The sequence below is a fragment of the Lethenteron reissneri genome, chromosome 29, assembly GCF_015708825.2.
Source record: "Lethenteron reissneri isolate LAM-NWPU_2019-01 chromosome 29, ASM1570882v1, whole genome shotgun sequence".
NCBI classification, from domain to species: domain Eukaryota; kingdom Metazoa; phylum Chordata; class Hyperoartia; order Petromyzontiformes; family Petromyzontidae; genus Lethenteron; species Lethenteron reissneri.
In genome coordinates, this window is record NC_083807.1 from 13,690,727 (window position 1) to 13,717,180 (window position 26,454).

At 43.5% G+C, this 26,454-nt stretch overlaps 1 protein-coding gene across 1 annotated transcript in view; it reads right to left on the reverse strand.

Annotated features, from left to right (window-relative positions):
• Positions 1 to 12,099: 12,099 nt before the first annotated feature.
• Positions 12,100 to 26,454, reverse strand: part of LOC133349280 (disks large-associated protein 2-like) — a 160,959-nt gene continuing 146,604 nt past the window's right edge. The window contains exons 8-12 of the mRNA XM_061562650.1: positions 23,987 to 24,315; positions 20,989 to 21,530; positions 20,179 to 20,270; positions 14,782 to 14,940; positions 12,100 to 13,636 (exon numbers count right to left, since the gene is read on the reverse strand). Coding sequence (XP_061418634.1) covers positions 13,397 to 13,636; positions 14,782 to 14,940; positions 20,179 to 20,270; positions 20,989 to 21,530; positions 23,987 to 24,315 — 1,362 coding nt within the window. The 3' untranslated portion in view covers positions 12,100 to 13,396. The remainder of the gene's footprint in view (positions 13,637 to 14,781; positions 14,941 to 20,178; positions 20,271 to 20,988; positions 21,531 to 23,986; positions 24,316 to 26,454) is intronic.

Consider the following 26,454-nt stretch of genomic DNA (forward strand, 5'->3'; position numbering starts at 1 on the left):
CAGGGCTGTGTGTCCCCTGTCCAAGCTTGTGCTTTACTGACACTCCAGTGTCGTGGATTCAGTGTTCTTTTGTTTATAAATCAGTTATTATTATTTCTGTCGCCCTGTTTATTTTGAAGCATGCGACATGTCTCCATGCTTCTTTGCGCAAGTAACTAATGTAACAAAGTCAAACATCTCTACTTGTATAATTAAAGGATAGAACAGTGCTCTGAAACGTCTTGTTACGTTACGGGCTCAATACAATTGCCAGTAGAAAATTCGTGCAGTGTGATAATCAGATCAGAATCTTTATTTTTATTGGAGAAATCAGATGAGCTATGAATATCGTTTTCACAATGTCCAGCGGAGTATACGTGTGCATACAAAACACATTAATAGCAAATAATAACATAATTTTTTTACGTCTTAACGCTTAGTTTACAACACTGCTTTAAAAACAAAATACAGAGGCGACGTTTCGATCAATGGCCCTTCGTCATGTCACATACGTGCCAAGGCAGCGTTATTAACGAATGTGTTCAGCTTTTTTTGTTATTGGTGCAGCAGCACCAGGAGCTTCACGAAACCCATTTGCTTTGTTATTCAAGGCGCCATCGTCGTCGTCCTTGCGTCACGTGAGGCCGCATCAGGAACATGCGCGTGGTAACTGAACTCAGTTGCATGACAAATCCAAATACACAAAATCAAACCCTTTGTAAAGTTAATTCTAAATTGGTAAAGTCTTAAATTTAAATATTTGATGGCGTGCGCTTGTGTGCAGTTGCTCGGCGAGTCGTTACATCGCTGCAGAATCGTTAGCAATTGTTCCTTGCTGTGGTTGTCCCACCTGATGACGGACGCTTGCGTTGCGCCCGAAACGTCGTGATTTTATTTAATTTATTTTCTACCTACGTGACTTTACCGAAAGAACCAAAGAGTATGGATAATGATGATATTCAGAGGATGGCTGCTGATGATGATGTTTTATCCACTGATGGATGAAGGCCTCCCCCAAAGCTGCCGCTGTCTCTCTCAGTCTTAAGATGCAAAACTTCAGTGGAGCTACTCCGCGGGGCACGCGCTCCCACCGACGTGTCCACTCTTCGTGGCTGCCGCTGCCTTCGTGATGCCTGACCAGCGGCCATCATCCTCCCTGCCAGGGTTGTGTGTCCCCTGTCCAAGCCCACTTGTGCTTTACTGACACTCCAGTGCCGTGGGTAAAGTGTCTGTTCATCCATTGGCTCTTCGTTATGTCGCCCCGTGTCATTTCAAGCATCTCCCCATGCTTCACTTGCAGTCACAATTCCACAATTTGAATCAACATTCATAATTCAATAATAAAACAGTGTTCTGAGATGTCTTCTTACGTTACGGGTTCAATACAATTGAAATTCGCAAATAAAAATCAGAATATTTATTTATCTTGGAGAAATCCGATTAGGTATGCAGCTCTTTTTCACACAGTGGAGAATACATGTCCACACAAATAGGGTGTTTTAATACCAAATAATTATATTCATTCCATTTAAAAAATCTAAACGCGGTCGTTAACAACACTGCCTTAAAAGAACAAAATACAGAGGCGATGTTTCGGTCAATGGGCCTCCTTCATATCACATACGTGCCAAGGCAGCGTTATTAACGAGTGCGCCGAGCTTTTGTGTAAGTTGTGCAGCACCAGCAGCTTCACGTAAAAAAAACATTTTACTTCGCGTGTCAAGGCGCCATTACTTGCCGCGCACGCGGCACGGGCGGCACAAGGCAACATGCGCCCGCCCGGTGACTGAACTCAGCTGCATGACAAATCCAATACACAAAATGCAACGCTTTGTAAAATCGTACGCTCATTATTCGGCGACACTGCGTTGGCAGGGGGTGCAGCGAGCATCGCGTTGACTCACGCGTCGAGGATTTGTTTTGGGTTGTTGCCCTTTGTCAGTCTGTAGCAGGATGAAGGAGAATGGATGAAGGTCCTCCAGCACGCCCGCAATCGTGGGGAGCTCTGTGCGCGCTGCGCTACGAACCCGTGCCGCCGGAGATCGATTCACCCCCCACTTCTCAGGGCCAGCGTCAGTGACGATTATCTGAACCGGTCGTGGGACTCCCCTAAGTAGACTCGGCCTAAAATGAGTAGCTGGTGTGGGGTGTAAACATCGCTACTGGGGAGACAAAGGTGGCCGGGCGTAGTGCTGGCCACCCACCCCCTCGTGTGCCGTGCCGGCCTTCATAGGTGCTACTCGCTAGCAGCACTTGCCAAAAACGTTTTTAAGGCTATGCGGGGGATATTTGTCTTGCACATACATAGGTCGACTCAGCCTCAAATGGGTAATTGGTGCGGTGTGTTAACATCGTTACTGGGGAGACAAAGACGGTCGGGCGTGGTGCTGGCCGCCCACCCCCTCCTGTGTCTTTCCTACCTTCATAGGGGCTCGCTAACAGCACTTGCAGGCAGGTCGCCGCAGTGGCGAGATGTTAACTACCTCGCCAGGTATACAGGAGGAGGGCGTCACCAAAGCCGTTGCCTTGTACGTCGAGGCCCCTTGGTCGTCGCGCTCGCGCCGCCGCGCGAGGAACATGCGCGCGATGAATGAACTCGGTTTGCATGACAAATGCACAACGGGTAAAATCAATTGTGAGTCTTCAATTCATTATTTGGCGAAGCTGCGTTGGCAGGGAGTGCAACAAGCATTGCGCTGGCTAATTTGACGAGGGTTTCTTCGCCCGTAGTCAATCTGTGTGCAAGTTGAACTGCTACCGTTGTCGCACAGCTCAGATGAGGGCGCAGGAAGGACGACAAACTCGACGCAAGAAGCAGTTCTAGGCAATTGAGGTGTAAATCGAGATGTACAAGTGCATGGCTGTGGCTGGATGAATGTTTTTCCCCGCACAATGTCTCTCACGGTGCTTGTTTGAACATACACAGGTCGACTCGGCCTCAAATGAGCACCTGGTGTGATGTGTAAGGGAGACAAAGGCGGCCGGGCGTAGTGATGGCCACCCACTCCTCGTGCGCTGTTCCGGCTTCATAGGTGCTGCTCGCTAACAGCACTTGCCCCAACAGTCTGTTAAGGCTAGACGGGGGATCTTTGCATGCACATATATGGGTCAACTGAACCTCAACTGAGTACCTGGAGCGGTGTGTAGTACACATCGCTACTCAGGGAGACAAAGGCGGCCGGGCGTGGTGCTGGCCACCCAGCCTCCTCGCGTGCCGTGCCGGCCTTCGTAGGTGCTACTCGCTGACAGTTGCGGCGGCGAGATATTGTCTACCCGCCTGGTATATGACAGGGGTCGTGGGTTCTCATGCCGACCTTGACGCCTCTTGTATATTAGGAGTTTGCTTGTCTCGCTCGCCGAGGTCGCGTGGATTGACCCCCCGGGTCCTCTCCCTGTCGCCCCACCGCACTTTGAGACGCGCGCTGAGACTATTTGGCCGCGATAAATGTCCACACTCGCGGCCTGGTTGCTTCTAAACAAAAAAATCTATGTAGGTCAGTGAGGCCTCACCTGGTAAAATAAAAATACTTGTTTAGTTTACAAAAGCTCGCTGATATTTGTCTTTCATGGGGAGCGATAGTGTATCGATAAGCGCGCTGCGCTCCGAACCCAGCCACCCGAGTTCGATGCCCGCTAATGGCCAACACTATCTGAACCGGTCCTGGGCCTCCCCTAGGTAGACTCAGACTCAAATGAGTACCTGCTGCGATGTGTACACATCGCCACGAGGAAGACAAAGGCGGTCGGGCGTATTTATGGCCACCCATTCCCTCGTGCGTCGTGTCCATCTTCATAGGTGCTACTCGCTAACAGCACGTGCCTCACCAGTCTGCTAAGGCTATAAGGGGAGATGTTTGCCCATGGGCACACACCACGATCACCACGGTGAGTCCTGTGGGTTGGTCAAGGGTGGCTACCCAGGATCGGGTCAGCTATTATTCGCTACTGATGCTAACTATGGTCCAGAATAGAACTTCGTTTTCTATTTCCATAGCGTAATGTCACTGCACATCTGCACATCACGCTTAGTGCGCTAATCGTCGTTTCGTCCTCCCTGTTCCCCGCAACTCGCGTTGTTGCCGCACTGTTGACTGACTACGTGCGCTGCAAAAAAAGTAAATTCCCCGTTCGCATAATGCTCGCACATTTTAATTAACAGAATTTTGTTTGTTGTTTGTTTAATCTCACCTGCAATTGAATGTTTTGTGTCGTCTTCACTGATCATTTACCATCGTACTTATATTTAACTAATTTCCATTGCAACAGGCGCTCTACGGTGTCTCAGAGGTGCCCTCTATTTAAATAGCTCACGGTCTGGGTGCATCAACACATGCATCTGCTGGATTGTGCAGAACTGCCAACGAAGACGATCTTTGCTTGTATTGGTCTGCAAAGCCAGTGGACTAGAACATATCTATCTACGTGCGAATAAGAGAAGACACGCAGGTTGATTACACGATTCAAACTGTTAGGTGAGCGTGGGTAGGGTAACGTCTCGAGAACGGGGAAGAGTTGGCCAAGCATGATGACAGCCGGAACGGAACGCATCAGAAGGTTGTCCGCCCACCGGGGAGATGGAGCGGTGTTTGTGTGCAGGTGCTGGGCAAATTGTTACATTGCACGCTGCAATGGTATGAGGTGGTGACGGCCTTCATCTGGCAGTGGATTAACCCTGGTTGATGACGATGGTGGAGGCTTGGGGAAGGCTTCATCCAGCAGTGAATTGACCCTGGCTGATGATGGAGGCTTGAAGAGGCTTTCATCCAGCAGTGAATTGACAGAGTGGAGCTGTGTTTATACGTATTTGCTGTCAGCAATGCTCTCAGGCAACGCATGACTGACAGCGTCTCGTTGATTTAAATGTAATAATTAAACCGATGAGTCACAATATATACTGTTAGAGGGATTACAACGACGGAATAACTTTTCCCCATCGTCTCGGTTGTTTTGAACAATTGCCCTGACCCACCGCGCTTATTGAATCGCGGATGTCACCCACACACACACATCTAGAGCACCCAAACAAACGCACTGCTGTTTGTTGGCTTAACCTGCATTCCGCGTGCTGACTCACCAGCCAAGACCGCTGAGCAAATGGCTTCATTAAACTCACGTTGCATAGTTCCCACCGTCAACAGGCACTCCGATATAGTACTGTAGAAGGCAGCGGCGCAGGCCCTGCAATTCCCTGCTCGTGGCACTGCTGGTGGAAGGGCCTCCACTCCTGCGGGAGATCGAGCGAGCCCCTCTAGAGAAGATTATTTAGAGACAGACTCGAAACGTTGGTAGTACGCACACTTTACCCCCAACATACACACAGTACGGTCTGTTGTTGAGGTGCAATCCCAATACAGTTGTCATCAATATTCAGTCTCATCATGTCACGGAATCAATGCGAATGCATTTTGCCGTTGGTCCGTAAGTGTTTTGCAGGCATTGCCTTGCGGTAGCACTTTCCAGTTTGCACGCTCAGTTTGAGACGTTTACTGCCTCTGTTCACGCCAGCCCAGTGCGCGCAGAGGCACACATATGGGATGGTTGTCAAGAGCCAAACCGGTTTGACGGGTTTAAAAGGCCCGTATCAAAATAATGGGAGCGAAGAGAAAAACCCCACGAGACGAAGACCAACGCTGCTGCGGTGTGTCAGTGTGTGTAGCTTTCGGTATGACACAAAAAACCAAGTACAGTACATCCTGTTCAGAAAAACCCCCCATCATTGACACGACAGTACTTGAGAACTTTGGCAGTACGGCAACTCATGGATGACGCATTGCCAAATCGCGTTGCGCATTCGCGCGTGCGCGGCGGCGTCGTCGTCGTTCCCTCGGCCCCGTCGGTCCAGCGGGTCCCATTGTTTGTTGGCCACGCCGCGCAGAGCGGGAGAAGGGGGGCAACTTGCCACAAAAAACGTGGTCCGTGCCGCGGACAGCCAACTCGCTCCCCCCACACCCACCACCCTTCAACAAATTCCACTGGCCACAACTCTGGCCCCACGGTTTGTTGTGACGCATTGGCCAGATCTGGTTCCACCTCGCAGTCGTTGGTGAAGATGCGGCTTAAACGTTTTTCTTTGACGCGAAGAACAAAAAGGAGGCGTTGTTTATGTATGTAAAAGAGAGGGGGAATATTGCAAGAGTCAAGACAACTGGGAAAAAAAAGCACACTGCCGTGTTATGATGGGTTGCCTGCACGAATCTACGCACCACGTACCATGCTTGGCGCGATGGAATTCGATCGACTGAGACATGACTGATCGCGTGAATCATTTCGCGTGTTGTACTCGGCAGACTCGCCAACTCGCTCTGCAGTCATAAGAGACAAGACCTCTGTGATATGGTGATTAGTTAATAAAAACCATATCCTGTTCTAATATCAAGGATGGATGCAACTTGCACCTTGATCTACAGGAAACAATTACTTAGACAAAACTAACGTTTGTCAATAACACCGCATTCATATGTTTTGAAAGTATAAACAAATAAGTGGTGCATTGAGCATTCATTAACACACATTCATTAATTTCACAGTTGTGGCAAAATTAAACTTAAATTTTTACAATGTCGCTTGCCTCTACCAACGTTCCAAGACCTTAACAAAAAAAGTTAACTTTAAGAATTCACTTTTTTTTCCAAGATGCCAATCTGCGTGCCCTCCAGGGGACTTACGCGCATTCTTGGCACCAACATCTTGTAGAAGCTCAGCACAATGGCAAACGGGGGGGGGGGAGGGGCCTCATTTCTGACATTTTTTTTTATTAACGACCACACGTCATTTATACAACTGTAATTAACAATCTTAACATCTAAAACACTTACGCTCTTATAAAAATAAAAAAGGGGGAAAATAGCATTTAGCAACACAGTGGGAATATGCAGTAAAAATACAGGCGACTGAGAACAATGTGCAAGTACAGATGACAAACCACAGCAAAACCGTACTACAGTATCTGAATTTAGATTAGTTTGATACTTTGAGAAATTTGGTAGTGCTTATGCTTACATTATTACCTAAAAACTTGTATCTATACGTAACTGTATTGAAAACATTTAATACTGAAGATAAACAGCCCACAGCAATGCTTTACCGTAAGAATACATCATACATTGTCATTTGTGATAACTTTGGGATTTTGGAACCGAAAATTTAGTGCCGTGAGCGAAAATTTTTCAAACTACATTGAAGACATTGCAATTTTTTGTGTGTATTGTATATCACTTTATTTTTTATCTAAACAGCATCCATACATTACACATTGTGATTCTGTAATGAGACTTAAAATAAAGCATTACTTTATACATGGCTTGATACAATTATGTTCTTAATAAATAACTGGATTACATTCTTCAATGTAGGTAAACACTATATTATTGTTATACCATTCACAACGATAATTTATGTCACGAATGTTGTGATTTTTGTCAAAAATTTCCTGAAATAAAGACCTGCAAGTTGTTGCTGGGTGGGAATTAGTACTCTGCAAGTTTTATTTGTATTTTCTTAGCGCGGGGATTCCAGATGTGAGAGTAAAGGGAAAACTTTGGTTATAATTGTTTACAAAATACTTAAAAGATCATTAATTATGTAAGCAATCTGTTAAAAGTTGTATTTATGATAGTGCATACGGGGGAAGGGGGGGGAAATGTAGAGTATAAGTTTTCAAAACTGTAGAAACTTGATGTTATCAAAAGTGGTTAGAATTTTCAAGTTACGTGAAGATTTAAATGACCTTGCAAACATTTAAGGTCGTTATTGTTTTGGTACACTGAAACATTTTTAATTTGTATTGTTTACCCATGAATAATGTCCATAAGTGATTTTAAAAAGGTTCTCCCATGCAACTTTGTTTAGATAAAGACTAATGCTGAGCCGAAGCTACAAACACTGCACCAGTCCAGACCTCTCTTCACACACCCTTGGGCTTGACTTTTTCATGTATTCCTCTGCTGTTAATTTCCTCGTTTTGAACATGTACTGTACATTGACTGCAATGACGAATAGTAATACACCCAATGTTTACATACGAATCAAGCGTCAGTTGACAGAAGCTAATGTCACATGGCTGTCGATACTTACAGAATGTTAGGAAACCTATTCTGACCGACAATTTCACTTAACAGGGTTTTTCACCGAGGTGTTACTCTTAAATCTTCCACGTGGAGCCCCCCGTTTCAATTCATGCACGTGTGGGGGCATCAGCATAATAGTTGTCATTACACACATCATTGACTTTGATTTGACAATGGAGAGAAGCATCTCAATACACCCTCGCCGGTGGAGCTATCAATGAGGCTTAACCTGTACCATCTTATCTTACATGAGATTGATAAAGCGCCTTAACCAAGGCGGTTTATAGCAATTGTAAAATTGTACATAGCTCGATAATTGAAATGAAGTGGCTTATTTTAAGTGGTGTACTTTTGATGACAGTAACACAAAAGAGGGATTTGATAAAGAGGGGTTGGTGGGATAGGCCTGGGTCGTAATCAAACCAACAAACCATTGTTGGCAAAAATATACAAATCACTTGTTTGGCACCCAATCAACACAAGATGACAGCACTGCAAGGAAATAGTGAATCACTTGTCGAAACTTGAGTTGCATCCTTTTTTGTGTCCATACCAATTTTTTTCGCAATGCACAAATACACGCGACCAGATGCAATGGACACCACCGTCAGCGTTTCCTCATTCTGGAAGTATCAAAGTATGATTATTATGAAGGCAACTTGCACTGTAAGTTCTTCTCACAGGACAAGGGTATGCTGCAAACCTCCTTATACTTGATCAGCCTCTCTTCTTCGGTCATCAGAATGCAAAGAATGTTTTAAGACAAAGGAGTACAATTTTAAGGGCAAATCCTACCTTGGACCCAGAAGAAATACAATTAAGCTAAAAAAAATAGCAAAATACCGAGAACTAGTCCTGACAAAACCCATGGTAACGATACAAAGTACAACGACTGAGCAGAACAAGTGTAGGTAGGGGCTTGAGAATGTTACAACGCATATACAAAGAGCTAACGTCGGTAAACATAAGGGTTTAAACGTTGTGTAATAGCCCTTAATTGCTTTGTTTTATACCATGTCAAGGGATACCCGATAACATTGCCATCTGTGCCACCGACAAAACTCATTTTCTTCAGCTTCCATGCAGTGCGACAACAACATGCTTCTTGCAAAGCTGCACGGGAAAAATAAAGAGCATCTACTTTGTAAATCAGATTCATATATTCAATTACAAACCAATTAATATTGCAGGTATAATTGTATTCACAAATGCACATAGGCCCTACAAGTCTCAGTCTGTCATTCTACTATGCACTGCAAACAATGCCACTGAAGTGACTTGTACATCCTAATTTACACTATTTTTGATTTAAATACCCAGTTATATATGTATATTATATAGGAATATACATACATACTGACACAGACATATATACATATATTATTTACCAGTATAAGACACTCTGATGTGACAAATACCCTCGTTTAAAATTGACTGTGCAAAGGTCAGAAGACAAGAAAAACAATTACAAAGAGAAGCTGCAAGTGGCAACACATCATACTTTACACCCAACGGTGAGCATAAAGCCTTAAGCGAAGTGATTATTAAACTATTCTGACAAATAATTATTATGTAAACAACTGCAACAGTTACATTTTTGTTCAATTTTATCAGGAACGTACGCTGTTACTCGTATATATTTAGTGTGTAATATTAGGATTATAAATCACTTGATAATTGTGCTATATTTACCAAGCAACACTGCAAAATCCTCATTTCAGAATATTAGCATGGATGCAATTTTAAATTATATATTGCAGTACTGTATACATTTATAATGTTGAATGATAAAATACCAAACATTACTCGGTGAATATGTTTGTAATCGGCTATGCTATCCAAATGACTGTGGATAAAAGGTACCAATAATGAAGAGTGCCAGCCACAACCTCCAGATTTTACGTTCCCAAATAGTTGGTCATTGTACACTGTTAATCTCATATGAATGGAAAAGGCTGTTTCGCACATGAATGCCAAACTGTGATGGGCCATGGGTTTCTTGGCTAACTATGCATCTCAGACACCTTCATAAGAGTACAAAGGCAAACACTCTTACAGAAAGAAATAGCCGTCGAACACGATCACAAGGTGTTGGAAGTAACGAAGAACTGCTGCTACATAAACACGAGCTGGAAAAGGCATCTTCCAAACAGCTGCCTTTGCATCAAACCCAACAGGGAGTGGCCATTTGTGCCTATTTTTGATATCAAAATAAATACCTGAAGCTATACAGATATCATTAATAGTATAACATATGGAAAACATTTGACTGTTTAGCACGATTAAATAAACAAATTAGTTATTAATTTGAGATTAGGAAATCGGGAGCATTGCTGGAAAACTATTGTAAATGGGGAAATCAAGCACTGTTCTAGAAATCTATTATAGCTGCAATTTGAACCACTGTAAAATAAAAACACCCCCCATGAGCACTATCATATTAGTGTTCTGTATTTACAGTTTACAAGAGTTCTAAGTTGTTGTTGTGGCATACAACACACTTGTACTATGTATATTGAACTTCTTTCACACAGTACGTAGCCAACCGTGCTAAATCAGAGGTGTGGGGGTCAGGACAACTAAACACAAGAAGCAGTTTTAAAGAAACGAGTTTGTGAATCTGGAGGATTTAAAAGTGCACGACTCCAGTGGCTTGCCAGGAAGAGCATTCCAAATAGCTGTATAAGCACATTTGAAAGTGCGCGATGCAGTGACCGGAGTTTGCTTGATGATTTATGGAAAATAATGGCCACAAGTGTATAGAAAAGATAGTGTTGGATCGTATATGCACTTTGAAGTAGTTTGTGACTTAGCACTGTTTTGGTCAAATAAGTTGTAATGCATTATTTATTCCCATTGATTTATGCTTATTTGTGTGTTAATGTTCACTAAGCCAAGCCTATCGCCCACCATTATAAAAGCAGGAATGCAGCTATCTAACTCAAAGCAGTTGGGCAAATATCAATAATATTCACAGTATTCAACTAATATAGACTACATCATCTGATGTGGAGTCTCTCACGTGCAATTTACTAAAATTATTAAACAATCTTAAAGAGTGCTTCAAATATCCAACGGTCATATGTGCCATTACTCCAATTCAGGTGAGGTCCATCTCAGATTTTATAGCCAAAAGAAATCCATGTATCCACGAGGGAGAAGAGGTCTGGCGTGAGCTCGGCACCCACTGGCACAAAATACATTATCTCCACCCTCCTAGGACTCTTAACTCATCACCTGCAATTATTAAATCCGTGGTGGGACCTGTATGGATGAACCGGAGCCAGTGCACAACCCTGCCAACTGTGCGCACAAGGAATTTAGATAACATATGACTGGACAGAGCCGATGAAGCTCTGGCCATGTGGGTTTTATTCACACCCCCCCCCCCGCATTATTCTGGTGTGCTCCAATTAATATAGCACACACCTCAACAGATACACAACAGCACCGGGTATTCTATTGGAACCATTCCACGCTCTGCACATGGGATTGTGGAATTAAACCTCTCAAAAGGATAGGTTAAAGGGTTGTTACTACAAAGCATAACTTTGGCCACCAACAACTAAGGAACAAGCTGCAATTGTTTTTTTTTTTAACGGTGGCATCACAGAATCAAATCGCGACTTCCCTGGGCTCTGTTAGGTTGTACATGAAGTAAAATGTGTCATTCTAGACGTGATGCACAAATATTCGTGCAATAATGCTCGACGACAAAAAAGGACTCAAAAGCTAAGATTCCCAACAAATTCACAATAGTTTTTTTTAGAGGCAATTGTTTACAAATGTGGTTGTATTCCACATAGTGCTGCTCCGAATTGTATAAACTTTGCACCCAGAGCCATTTATATAACACATTACACATTTGTACTGGTCCATGATGAAGCTCAAATTAATCCGGAATATAGAACAGCCGAACAAAATAACTTCATAAGGCAAAATGTGTAACATGGGCATCCACAGGTCAACCAAGGCTACAACCATGGCAATGGACACTCTCCCCTGGTTGTGTGGTCTCCAATTTACTAAATAAAAATAACAATATCCCCACGTGAATGTTAAATTAGTTTTATTCAAATTATTTGGTTCTTTCGATAAAGTCACGTAGAAAAATAATAATAAAGTGAATAAAAATAAAATAACAATAAAAACACTAATGTAGACTCCTGACTTCAAGCTTTTCGTGACTGCAGGAATTCAAACTCTTTGGGTCTTTTGGTGAAGCCACGAAGATAGAGAACATTTTTCTTCCTGCCTCAGCAGTCTGCCCGCTGTATTTTTGTCACCTGAAGACGATTGCTTGTGTTGCGATGGAAACGTCGTGATTTTGTATTTTATTATTTTTCTATCTACGTGACTTTACCGAAAGACCCAAATAGTATTAATGTCGACTGTAGCCCGGTTATTAAGCTGGGTGAGTGTACTGGCAGTCTAATGTAGACTGTAGGCTAGTCTATTATAGACTGCCAGTACGCTCACCAAACTTAATAACCAGACTACCGTCTACATTATAGATTGCCAGTACACTTATCATGATTTTTCTATCTATGTTACTTTACCGAAAGAACCAAAGAATATTAATTCCTGCAGTCACGAAAATTTTAAGTCAAAATGTAGTTTTATTCAAAATTGTTCTTTATATTTACCTGTATAGGAAGGCAATAAACAACATACATCGGCTACTTCTGTGGTACACTCATTTTTGCACAAGTGCATTTGCTCAAAGTCCAATTTTCACTCAATTAGTCTCTCTGATGTTCATCCATGGTATCCGCACGTTTAAAGACCTTCTGCACAGACCAAAAAGCATCTGTTGCAAGCTACTAATTTGGCGATGCTGAACTGTGTATAAATGTTATTGGTTTCATATAAGACGAGACGATTTTTTTTGTTTCATTGAGTGGGTTGTTTCATTTAAAATGTCCAATGGCAAATAATTAAAATATATCTGCTGGAGTATCACATCTCCATCGCAAATGAATTGTAGAATGCTGAATCCAAATTGAACAGACTGCCTTCTTTACAATTCGGAATGCAGGCTTGTGTTGCAGCGACGGTGCGTAGGAGGAGGTTGCAAGTCCAAGGGCCTTGGGGAAACTCCCGAGGCGGCAATTTCTGCATTTTTACTGTCGACTTCTTCGCTGCAAAAATACGGGGCTACATCGCAGCTCCACTTGAAAATAACAACTACACGTCGGGCTCAAAAGGTGCTCTCTGCAGTTGCTTTGCCTCGCTGTGATCCAGTCACAGTGCCAACCTGGGGTTTGTGCCAATGACGGGGAGATGGGTGTGGGTGTGGACGGGGGCTGGCGGGCGTGAGAGGGCAAGGCCTCCCCCGCCTCGCCGCCGCCTCACAGTCGCGTCTGCGCCTCAGGAATGTAGATCTCGATGTTGTCGGAGCTCTCCGTGGCAGAGCTCTGGCGGCCGGCCGCAGCCCGCTTGGCCGCCATGAGCCGCTTGCGTGCCTCCTCGGCGCGCTGCTTGTCGGCCGACTCGCTGCTCGACTTGTCGCGGCTCAGGGAGCCCCGGAGGGCGCGGCCTCCGCGGCGCGACGTCACCGACCCCGCCGTCGCCAGTTGGCGGCCCGCTTCCTGTGCAGCCCACAAAACGGATATAATTAGACTAAAATCCCACACTTTCATGTTATTTTACCAGGTAACGACCAAACGAGCTATACAGCTTTTATTTCAGAAGCGACCTGGCTATCACAAATGATAGCGCCACGAAGTGGCTCATCGTGTGGACATTTCAATCAGCCAAAGTCTTAAAACGCACGTTCCTAAATGTGGAGGGAAAAACTGGAGGACCGAAGAAACATCAATACGACCATGGGGAGAACACGCAAACTCCAAATATACAGGCATCGTCGGGGTCGGGATAGAACCCACAACCTCTTGTATACCAGGCGAGGAAGTTAACATCGCCACCGTGGCGCCAATTACGATCTATGTTAGGGTTGTGTGGGCGGAGGGGGACAGGCGGTTATGGGGATGGTTATATGAGGTGGGGGGGGCTAGTATAACTTCTTTCACACCATATGTAGCCAACCATGTGATAATTGGAGGTGCGGGGGAAAGGAACAACCAACTACACACAAAAAGCAGTTCTAAAGAAATTTGTTTAAATCTAAATTTAAAATAATTAATATGCCAAGTATTAATTTGGTATATTTTATCAAAGTTATGCATTAATCACATACATTTGTAAAATTAGCTAAGTAGTTAAGAAACGGCATGCAAGTTTGAAAATATTTTTTATTCAGCTTATTTTCAAATTTTCCCAATCGGAGTTGATACTTAATGCCTCTGTCCACTCGGCAGTATGAATGGGATCAGCAGACAGTAGATCGGGAGGCCGGGAATGGTGGGGTAACGTATGGGTACTTCCACCTCTTCGAGCAAGACGTTGTCTGGTTCGCATGACAGAATAGGTCACCCGAGAGAGGGGGGGGGGGCTCTCTAGACAGGGGGTTCTCTCTCGAGCTTCCTCGACAGTGGAGGCTCTTCCACAAGCAGTAGCGCGCGCAAATAATTGCAGGGCAGCACCTTTTACATCATTTCTGCTCGCCAAGGGTTTAACGGTGCAAACGTACAACCGGGCACATAATTCACCTACGAAAATCGATCCCTGCAACCGACGTAAACTTCGAAGCTCGCTCGCGAAGTTCACGTCGGTAGCAGGGAAGGCGAATCGTGTGGGGGCTCATAACGACAACGGCAGTGCAACCCATCCTCACCTTGGCGGCAGGAGGCGGCGGCGTGGCCTGAATCCATCCGGCCACCTTGAGCTGCTGCAGCTCGTGAAACCGCGTGCTCACGTCCTCCACGGACAGCTGCAGCATGTCCCAGAAGCCAGCCAGGTCTGTGGAGGTGGGGCGAGGCGTGGCGTCCGGGTCCTGCATTTGTGCAAAATACGAACCGTTAAGGTGTTAAGGTTCGAGTAAAGCAGCTGGCCAGAGAGACCGTCACGTACCGGTTGATCGACCACTCGCAAAGAACAAATCCAATTTGGGATGTGGGGGATGACGGCTCGTGCAACAGCTAACGTTGGTGTGTGAAACACCAAGTCGTGATGCAATGCGACAGTACAGCAAGTAAGGTTTGCGGACGTTCTACGGTTGCGGACTTGAGCAGTCTCCTCAGGTACTCCCGCAGTTTCCTTGCACATTCACAAGATGCTCAAAAGTAAAAGTTGTCCAAATACTCCAAAGCAAGAGCTATCGCGAAATGTCTTGAATACAAATAGAAAAAACAAGGCAGCCTCACAAATTTAGCAATTCAAAATGAAAAGCGTGAATAAAACATATGAACATGGATGCATAAGGTAACTTAGCAACTGTACAATATAAACAAAAAATATGTACACAGCCAACGAAACTAAAACGTTTACAAAGTGCGACTTCTAATCTATCAACTTTATCTAGTGTTAAAGTATATCAGTGCTTCATTTAAAACTATACAAATCATTGTTTCTGTTTCACTCTGGAAACATTAACATTGATTACAAGTTGTAGATGACACGCCTTCTCAGTCAATAATGAACACGTGGTTTTATTTGCTTCAATGATGGAATTGTTTTCATGCCATTACATTTTGGCAACCCATGTAACTTCAAAATTTTGACTGCCTCTTCAGTTCTCATCCGGTCAAACGACAAATAAAAAAAGACATTCATACGTCTATATAAATATACTTTTTTTTTTTGCACTTGTAAAAATATTTATTCATAAAGCCAAACACCTATTTTGAGTTGCAATTGGGCACTGATTTGCTGATGAAAGTCCAAAACTATCCTCATATGAATAGCTTTTCTCCCCAATTGAACACCAAAGCAAGGGTCTAATTAAAACACTCCTTATGCGGAGCAGCAGGAGGTTGCATGCAAGACAAACAGGGGGCAAACTGCTGCCCTAGCAGGAGGCCGACCTTAAAAAGATAAAACGGATCACTTTGCCCACCATGTAAGTAATGAAAATGCGAAGTTTGACATTTTACTTACAGATGTAGGGAGACGGGGAGGAATGTGTGTGTGTGTCACACACACACCCATTGTTTTGTATTAATTTAGCTTCACATTCCCACAACAGCATCATTAACATTGGTGCCATGGTTGGGGCGTTCAATTGTGTAGAACTGATACTCAGTAATTAGCACGTTGGCCCTTCCTGGGGAGGGGGCTCATTCTCTGGGCGTCAGTGGTGGGAAATCTATTTGCAATGTGCAGTGGACTTGAGCCTTGGGTAAAATAAGAATGTCAAGGAATTAGGCAATGCTATATATACCATTTTCATTTTAAAAAAGGTAAGCTGCAAATATAATTCGATTTCATTTGAAACATTTTTTTGGTGATACTGTGTTCGGTAGTGGTGCACAAGAACGTGAAACGTTAGTCAATAACACTGTGGCCTTAAAAGTAAAAAAAATAAAATAGTATAAAACAGTTCACAGTATGTAAAACAATGTGTATTTAATTCGGATAGGTTACTCATTTATGACGTTTTGTCGTTTCTATTAAGATTCGCGCTGGGTGGATCGTCACAGTTTTCAACCTGGAATTGTATTTGACTATTAGAATGGAAACAGAATACAATTCCAAGACGGATGATGGATGGTGTGATTGGCACAATATGGCGGCTGTGGTTGAGCTCGGTGCGGTGTTTCAGGGAAGAAAGTTGAGGCCGCTCGATGTTTGGCCAGCCTCGCGGAATCGCCATTGAAAAATTGGCCATGTTTCGATAACAAGTAAAGTCAACAATACCCCAGCGTATGTACGCAATACTTTAAAGTACACAGCGACTCATGGCAACTGTGTGGGAACTAAAGAATCCTCTGCCTTTTCACCGTTACACTGCGCTAACTCCAAATATCAAATCTCTAATTGTTATATTAAACACAGGGTGGTGGTTGAAACAGGAACGAAACAAAGCAACAAAAACAAGGACAGTAAGTTTTTACAATTACAAAGAGCCCGATCGTTTCTTTCACCGTGCCTATTTGTAAAGTCCCCTGTGGCAGCGCTTTGGACCCACACAATGTGGTCATTTTGATAGATGCATAACAAGATAAGACAAGGTCTCAGCGTGCATGCGGCACAGCATAGGAGATATGCACACACGGTGCCATTACACTGGGCACCTGTCACCCATCCCTCCTTTTATAAAGCAAAACATTTATTGCCACTAATGCTATTCTAATGTTTTGCATTCCCAAGTAATTGAGGCTATTCATTCTTAGCACTGCGAGCACGCAAGTGCATTTGTTAAATCGGGTTAATGAAACATTTAACTAATCCGATTAAACTAACAGTAAGAACATAACGGGTAAGTTACAGTTCATATGGAGGCCAACTTTATTTCCACTAAAAGTCAGAGGTGCAAATGGCACTCCAACCAAAAACATTAGCGAGGCATTCTAGAAATGCCGATTCGTAATCGTTTTTTAGTAACGTTGTCCAAGTATAATATTTGGCTTCATAAGGTGGAGTAGGGTTATAGGGTACAATTTTACATTACACTCATATGCTATACAAACCCAAAAATACAATCATGACTTAAACAGTCTAGCCCTATCTCTGTATATTTCACATTGGTCTTCCTATGGCTGTCTACATTGTATTCTGTGCACCCTGTATTAAAATGCATACTTAATGCATTCTTAAGAAAAGGAATGATGCCTAACCAGTGTAATGAAAGTGTATAATATTACTCTATCTTTCAAACTAACAATAAAAGATATCTTTATTTGTAAATTACCACGTAAAAAGTAATCAGCCTTCTGCAAAAGGCACCTTCATAGCATTTCCACTACACCAGATGGTAGGTCAACTACACAAACGACTAGGCCATAGTTCAGTGGGGGTAGCTCAACAGTTATGTATTTAAGTACGTCAGCCAAACTAGAAAGATGTGTGACAAACAAGAGTTCAGATGTCACTGAATTTCGTCAAACCTATGCCTCCGAGCTGCGGAAGAGGTGTTTGACATACTGACTGGGTCCTGACGGCCAGCTTGAGAAACCGTTCAAACATGTGATCGTGACAACTGTTGGCCAAACTGGTTTGACCACTTTTGGAAGACAAGTCATTCACCGCTTCACATGTGGTCGCATGAAAACAAAAAAACCTAAAGGCACATGGGAGGGCACTGTAATGAAAAGGAAGTGGCTGGATTAAACTGAACTTTTGTCACAACCTGCTTTTGAAAAGCAGCAAGTAAAAGTTACCGGTCATCTTATGGGCGATACCAATCGGCGCGTGTGCTGTTTACAATAGACACACAATTACACATGGGTTTAAAAGAATACAAACTTATTTGGGCTTATTTAGAAAAAACTGAGTTTGTGCATTTAAACAAATGTTGGCTATCAACGCAAGTCCTGGAGGCCAATAGGCAGACATAAATATATATATTTAGTCTATGGATATATATATATATAACGGATAGTTATTATTTAATGTATTAGAAATGTATAGTCTTAAGAAAAATATCGAATGGAGATTGCTGCGTGAAGATAAAGGAACAAATATACACAAAAAGGCATGTACGTCACTAGCATTAAGTGTTAAGAGTTAAAATAACTACAGAAAATTACTCACCGCTCGGGTCACACTTGTAGTATGTGGTGCAATATTTTGACAGTTTCTGGTCCACTTAAAAATAAACAAAATATAATAACAAACACAAAACGAGTGTAGGTACTGTATTTGAGATTCAAATGAACATGTCGTGAGTAATTAAGGTAAGTTTAAACTATTTATTGGTATTGTGCCAAGCGAGGAGAAAAGAGACAGTTTGTCAATGGGTGCCCGAACACAAAACAGCTTTTATAAAACAAGAGCTAACCTTCAAATATTTGTTTCAATTACATCCATTAACACAAATGCTGCTCAAGTATACAAGGCTTACAGAGAATCATCACGGGCATACATTCTTTATCCACTGCTGGATGAAGTATTCCCGATGCCATCAGCATCTAACAGTCCTGCAATGCAACAATGCATCTCCCTCCTCATCATTCCATATTTTGGGTGTCCATCCTCCTGGGCATGTCGTCTCCCATGGGTGTCATTTCATCACCAGTCTCGTCCAATGCGTTGTCCCTTATTCCTTCTAATGGTGTATTCTGTTCCGAGCCACTTTCTTTTTTTAACAGTCAAAATGATGTCTGAATTGTGTTTGCTCCCTGATCCATGCGTTTCTCTTTCTGAGCCCGAGTGGAATTCCAAGCTTCCATCTCACCATGCTTATTTACACCCTTTACTTAATGTATTTGTCATTGGCTCTGCTTTTGATGCATATGCCACAGCCAGCAGTACTATGCACCGATTAAAAATGTACTTTGAGGCACATTGGTATTTGAATTTTTTTTAAAGATGCGGCAGAGAAAACTGCAAAGGCAAGATGCCTCGGTCGTAAGAAACGCTAGCCGGAGGTGAGAAAAATTAGTATAAGTTGCCCTCAGCTCCTGACGGAATGACAGATAAGCCCATTGTTTGGCCCCTGTCCGAAACGTGGAGAGCAACTTTCAGCATCTTTTCTCACCTATGGTCAGTATTTCCCACTGCAAAGGCATCTTTTTTGCGGTGCTATTTAATCACGCACTTCGCTATGTTGCTATTCATTTAAAAAAAAAAATTGTATAACAAAAGCATCCCACACTCTTCCTGTTCACCTCCTGTTTGCGTCATCATTTTAATCCAAACCCCGACTTGAATAATTGTTCACGGTACAAACATTGTGCCGTGTTTTCCATCGGCTCACGCCACTTATTTCGTGGCAGTGTAGCAGTGGTTCCTTTTGGTAAGCAGTTTTGATCATTTATATTCGAGTATTTCTTCAGGCCCTGGTATTTTTTTTTTTTACAAATTAGGTTCTCAATAGCTCAGGGGCATAGCTCGAATGTGGTGGGATATGGGTGTGGTCCAGGGAGCTATGTGGGGGGCTTTTGTTCGGGTTGGTGTGCGAATACCCCAAAGAATTTAGACAATTCCATCTACAGTACTGACAGAAAGCCAATTAAACGGCTGGCGGGAAAAGTATTTGTTTTTAAGCAGATCATCTGAAATAGGTGATATGTATGTAACGCTTCAGTCTCCAAGGAGGGAAAATGGTGCAAGCTCAGAGCATAAGACTCACCAAATTTTGCTGGCAGAGACCATGGAACTGCTTGAACTTCTGGGCGATGAGAAGCTGCGCACTGCCTACAGCACTGCGAATTTTCCCCAGAACTGCAGGAGGCGTACGCGCACACACACACACATCCCAGTAATCTCTCGCAAGGGTAAACCCTTCTCCAGTTCAAACAGTTCTATACAAACCCATGTTTCCTTTTTATTTGCTTTAACTCATTTACTTACTTTAACTGAAAGATTTTTCAAGGTGCAGTCATCTCTCGTATCTCAGTTATAAGCAAGGCAACTTTACGTTATGATTACAGGTGACCAAGTGGAATTGTTTACAAAGATTCTGTCTATGCACAACCTGATATAATTTGTTTAGTGTATAGTCATTGGCAGCATGCTGCACAGTTATTGTATCATGACCACAACACTGACAAATGCATATTATCATTAAATAAAAAGTACCTGAAATAGAACAGCAATAAACTCAGCATGACATTCCTAATGCAACCATAAATATGCAGTCTAATTCTGACTGTAACCAACTATTTACAAAACTGGAATGTTAGGTATTTTCGTTGAAGGACGTTCAATTCCTACCACTACAAATTATGTTCTTATGGTCAATTAAAAGCCACTCAAGATCTAAAGAAAAAAAAAATCACAGAATTTTCCTTTTAGCACGGGAGACAATTTTTTTTTTTGATAAATGGGAAGAATGCTTCAGTAGGCCTTACCTGCTAAAATAAACATACTTTGGCAATAGCTTTAGTTGAGTGTTAAAAATCACGAAGACAGAAATGAATCGTAAAGGATGCCCCCTCACCTTCCTCGGACAGCTGCTTGCCCTGAGTCTCCACCTCCATCTGAGAGCACCAGCCCTGCAGCCGCTCTGTCTCGCTCTGCAGCAGCCGCATGAACCAGCGGCCGTCTCGCACGCATGGCGACACGCGCCCTCCATTGGGAGGAGGGCCGCCGTCGAGACTTGCGGCCTGGCCTCCGCAGTCTTCCTGCGTCAGGACGGCTCGGCCGTGCTGCTGCTGGGAGCTGCTGCGGCGTACGCCGCTCCGGTCGACGCTCGACGCAGCGGCGCGGCTGCCCGATTTGCCGCCCTCCCTGTGCGACGGCTTGTCGCTGCTCGCAGGGGTCTGGCTCCCCTTTTCCGTCGAGGCCTGCTGCGCCACGTGCTGGAAGGCAGAGTGGCCGGCGACGGGCGTTCCCGACCGCGAGTGGCTCGCCCTGGAGGACGACGACGCGGAGCGGGTCACCTTCTCCGGTGTGAAGATCGAGAGGCGGGCCAGGTCTTCCACCTCCAGGTCTGCTTGCACGGCGGTGGTCACGCTGTTGGATCTTGTGTAGCGGCCGGCTCTGACATGGCACAGGATGAATGTCTCCATTGAGTAAAGACATTTCACGGGATGTACAAGGCAAATAGCAGACCTATTTATTGTGGAAACAAAAGTTTATTGGTCCACATGCTTCCTTTATAGTTTTCCTTCTGTAAAAAAACCACTGTGCTGAGCGAAAGGGATTCATTACAAGGTGGTCATGGGTGCTATATGAAACTGCAAAAAAACCCTCTACAATTAACTTTATTTACCAATGGCCAAAATGCATCATAATATAGATTGGCATTGTGCCTTTTATAGGCATCTGCAAAACCACTGTACTCTCATGGCAGATTAAGAAAATAGTCTACATATCGACTTTCCAAAAAAATACTTATGCGACATTTATAATTTTAATTTGATTTTCAAGCAAATTGCAGTTATAATATCATAAACGTAACCCACATCATAACCATACACGAAGTGTTTCAATTACAAGGTTAAAACAACGACTCTTCTGCCAATACCACACATCATTCATTATTATCATCAGATACGCGTCTTGCATATCGAGACAGGGTGCATACCTGCAAAAGCACACGTTGGAGGGCCACCCATAAGGTTTAAATGTTATTTATTTTTTAATTATGATATTTTAAAAATGTTTACCAGGTAACGCCCACTGAGCTATACAGCTCTTTATCAGAAACAACCTGGCCACAAATGATAGCCCAATGGAGTGGTGGCTTATCACGTCAAAATTTATTGCAGCCAAATACGCCAAACGCACTTTTATAAAAACATGGAGGGAAAAAACTGTAGAACTCGAAGAAAAATTCACACGACCATGGGGAGAACACGCAAACTCGAAAAATACAGGCGTCAGGGTCTGGATCGAACCCACGGCTTCTCCTGTATACCAGGTGAGGCAGTTAACATCTCACAACTGCTGCACCCCCCGTGGAATAACTGGCGTACCACAGACACAGGGCGCAAAGTGAATTGCGCAGAGTGCACACTACTGTATGCGCTATGGGCCCTTTGTGTGGGGTAGAACAAATTTGTCGGAAGGATTAACCTGTCCTGCTGGTCCACAAGCGTCGACGACTTCGCGTTTGATTAACCTTATCCTGCACGTTGAATGCGGAGGTGTAAAAACATTTACAGCTTGGCAGTTTGCCTTTGGAAACTTACGGGAGGTATCAGTGTTTCATGCCAGTTTCTCAGAGTACGTTTTAAGTGCATAAGCTTAAAATATGACCTTATGCCAAGACAGTAAGGAGAATCATACACGATACCTTACAATAACTTGATACCTTTCAATGATCTACCGATAGAATAGTTCCAATCGTTACTTGCTCAGACTGGCAACTGCTCGTTTTGCAGCAAATGTTGCTATTGACATTTACACAATTTAAAGACATGCATTTTCTAAATACCAACCAGCATGTGGGCATCTATAAGAGCACTTGAAGTGCGTGTTCAGCGGATGAAGCGAGTCTTACAGTATACATTTTAAAAAGTTACACGTGTGAACAATAACATTAAAGCATTGGGGAACAACTAAAAATAAAGTTGATCATAAATTATCCGGCGCACGCAATTATCCAGCTTCCATGATTATCCGGCAGTTACGGGGGCGATCCAGCAAAACCGCTCCAAAGGCTGTAACACCAGTTAAGCAAATCGGCACCATGTGCGCGACACACAAAATAGCTATGCTCGATATCAGAGTTAAATATTATATACAGTACATAATACACTACATACAACTTAAACAATGACAATACCGCATGTAAAAATGCATTACCCTATGCAGACTCTTCGAGGTTGGAGTAATAAGTATGGTACAGTAAATAGTAACTCTTTAAAGTAGGATATTTTGTTTTGTTTATGCCAATTTCAGGTAATAAACAAATTTAAAACACCATAAGAACACCTACAACATGTCATACAAGAATGTGCAAAAATAAGCTATTTTAAATAATAATGTGATTATCCAGCATTTTTGAAAATCCAGTAACCCCCCCACCCCCTGATAATAGATGATCTTAGTGTGGTTAAACTAAGCAAATGCTCCTTAGCAGAGGCCACCAGAAAATGTGCTTAAGTGATTAAATGTTCGCAAGATAAAGACTCCTGCTCACAATGAGGATTTAGTCATGTAACTGAAAAATATTGGAAAACACTACATTCGGATTTCACAACATTGCAGTGTAAAAGTTAGAAGAATGCAAGCTTTAACACAAAACTAAAAAAAAATTTATTGTAAAAAAAACACCCACAAAGCTGGTTGTTTATTAATAGATCAATACAATTAAATCCGAACAGTCAACTCCAGGAAACCCACTAAGCCTTTAAACATATTTCCGCCAGGAATGAACACTGGTTCACAGCAGCTCTGAAAGAAGTCAAACACCTGAGCATGTTGGTGGCGGCGGCGGCATGAGGAGGCCCCCCCACCCCATCCGCCCAACTCCCTTCCCCACCTCTCACCTGCGCTCGTCCTCCACCTGCACGCCTATCGAATGGTAGCGCTCGCCGCTCTCCCCGCTCTCGGCATCCGACAGCACCGCCGCGACCGCGGCTGCCGCGGCTGCCGCCTCGGGAATGTCCACCTGCACGGCCACGGAGGGCCGCTTCTTGCCGCCCGGCGACGCCAGAGACTTTCCCGACTCGTCCGAGACGAGGCTCTCGGGCCCGTCTGTCGAGCCCGACGCCTGGCGGTCCATGGAGCGGCGCGCGGGCGAGCTGCGGCCTGCCGCGGGCCCGTCACGGGAAGCACGCACGCTCTCCAGGGAGGCGCTCATAGTCACACAGTTTGTCTGTGTGCACACGAACAACGCAACCACCGGTATCGTCACCGCCATCATCATCATCATCATCATTGGACCCGATCAATACTGCACATCTGTGAAAAAGAGCTTTATAGCTCATCAGATTCCTCAAGTGTATATTAATATTCCGATTCAACTGCTGTCACCAACTCTCACAATCCTACAATGTACTTACTAATCCGCATAGCACCTGCGCACACGAGCCGATTTCATGGTTTCACCATGAAAATAATAATGAGTAAGGGATGTGGTAAAGCCTAAATGGTGAAATTAGGAATGAGACCGACCGGATGATAACTGACAATCCCACCGCCCATCAGCCTCTCAATTAAAAAACATTGGTCTTGCCGTCATGTGAAAAACATTACTCTCACGTGGAGTAGCAGGTGAGAAAGTGATGCACTCTATCATGTGCACCAGAGGCCACTTAAATAATTCTCGAGGTAGCTGTGTATTTTCTTCCCATGGGCTACTCTAAAACGATTCTTTGTTTCATGACATGATGCCAATAGCATAACAGATGAAATTGGAGTAAATGACAAAAACCAGGTTGAGATTAAATGTCTCCTTTTTCCAATGGTGACTTTGGTCATAAAAACCAATCCGATATTCACGTAAGAAAAAAATGTTATATCATTCTGAAAAGTCAAAATACAGTGAATTGCTATAACACCCCACAAAGTAAACACTGTTCTGAATAATGCATTTTGTGAAACCACAAAGCCAATTAAATAGATATGAAAATTTCTAAATAGTGTAGCCTAAATTAATGTGCATTTAAAATTAACATTGTAATTTCGAAATTCCATAGGATTTTTTTTACAAAACACTACAATGTACAGCAAAAGTTTGTACCAGTACGGTAATACATGTAGACTGCACCAACCGAGCCCACAATCGGCACGATGTAACGTTACAGCTAGGCTATGAAGTCACTCCATATGTCACAGCAACAGTCTACATCAGGGGGCGAACTCAGAGACTACGTATAATATATTATGTATAATTGTGTCGGTACAGTATTACGTATCGGTATGTGTCTGTATGGGTGTCAGTATATATGTATAGTATTGGGAACAGTAGTGCAGCGCTGATAACCCGGCGACCCGAGTTCGATTCCTACTCATGACCAACACCAGTGATGATTATTTGAACAAGTCCTTGGCCTTCCATAGGCCGACTCAGGCTCAAATGAGTACCTGGTGTGATGTGTAAAACGCGAGCACTAGGGAAACAAAGGTGGCTGGGCGTGGTGCTGGCCACCCACCGCCTTCGTGTGCAGTGCCGGCCTTCATAGGTGCTCGCTAACATAACTTGGCCCAACAGTTGGTAAAGGCTATATGGGGGATCTTTGTATAGCTTGGTTGCCTGGTAGGTGTGTGTGTGTAAGTATGGGTATACGTGTGGCCTCGGTGCACCTGGCCTGGTGACATCACCATCACTTAGTGGCGAATGGCGGGTATTGGTATAAAGTGTGTATGGATGGGCATTCTCTGTGTATCGTGTGAATGTTTATGTACGAGTGAGTTTTTGCGTGTATTCCGATTGCTGCATGGGAAGAATCACAGCAGCGGGGCACAGGCCCATAGAGTAAAGCGGCAAGCAACGAACAGCACTTGTCGAAGCTGTAATATAGATAAAGGGTTAACATGTTTCTTGAATTTTCCAAGGTTATAAGAGTTTGCGAAAAGAGACAATGAGAGGGAACTCCAAACATCGAGCAGGGAAGAAGCAGAAATGTGTTTTGTGACCTTCAGCATGGTGGTAGTTGAGAACACAACAGAGAGACAAAAAGTCAGTCTGGCAGACAGTCCTCAAAATGGGTGCAGGAATCAATGAGTTAATTTCACAGGAACAATAAACTAAAACTAAACTATTTTTTATGGTACCAGGAGAGGAAAGCCCACTGAGCTACATAGCTCTTTTTCAGAAGCGACCTGGCCACAAATGACAGCTCAATCAAGTGGCCTATCATGCAGAAATGTATAGTGGCCAAATATACTCTGAACACATGATTCAAAAATGAAGGGAAAATTGGAGAACCCGGAGAAAAAGCCACACGAAAAAGAGCTAGATATCTCAGTGGCCCTTGCCTGGTAAAGTACAAAATAGTTGTTTTTAGTTTTA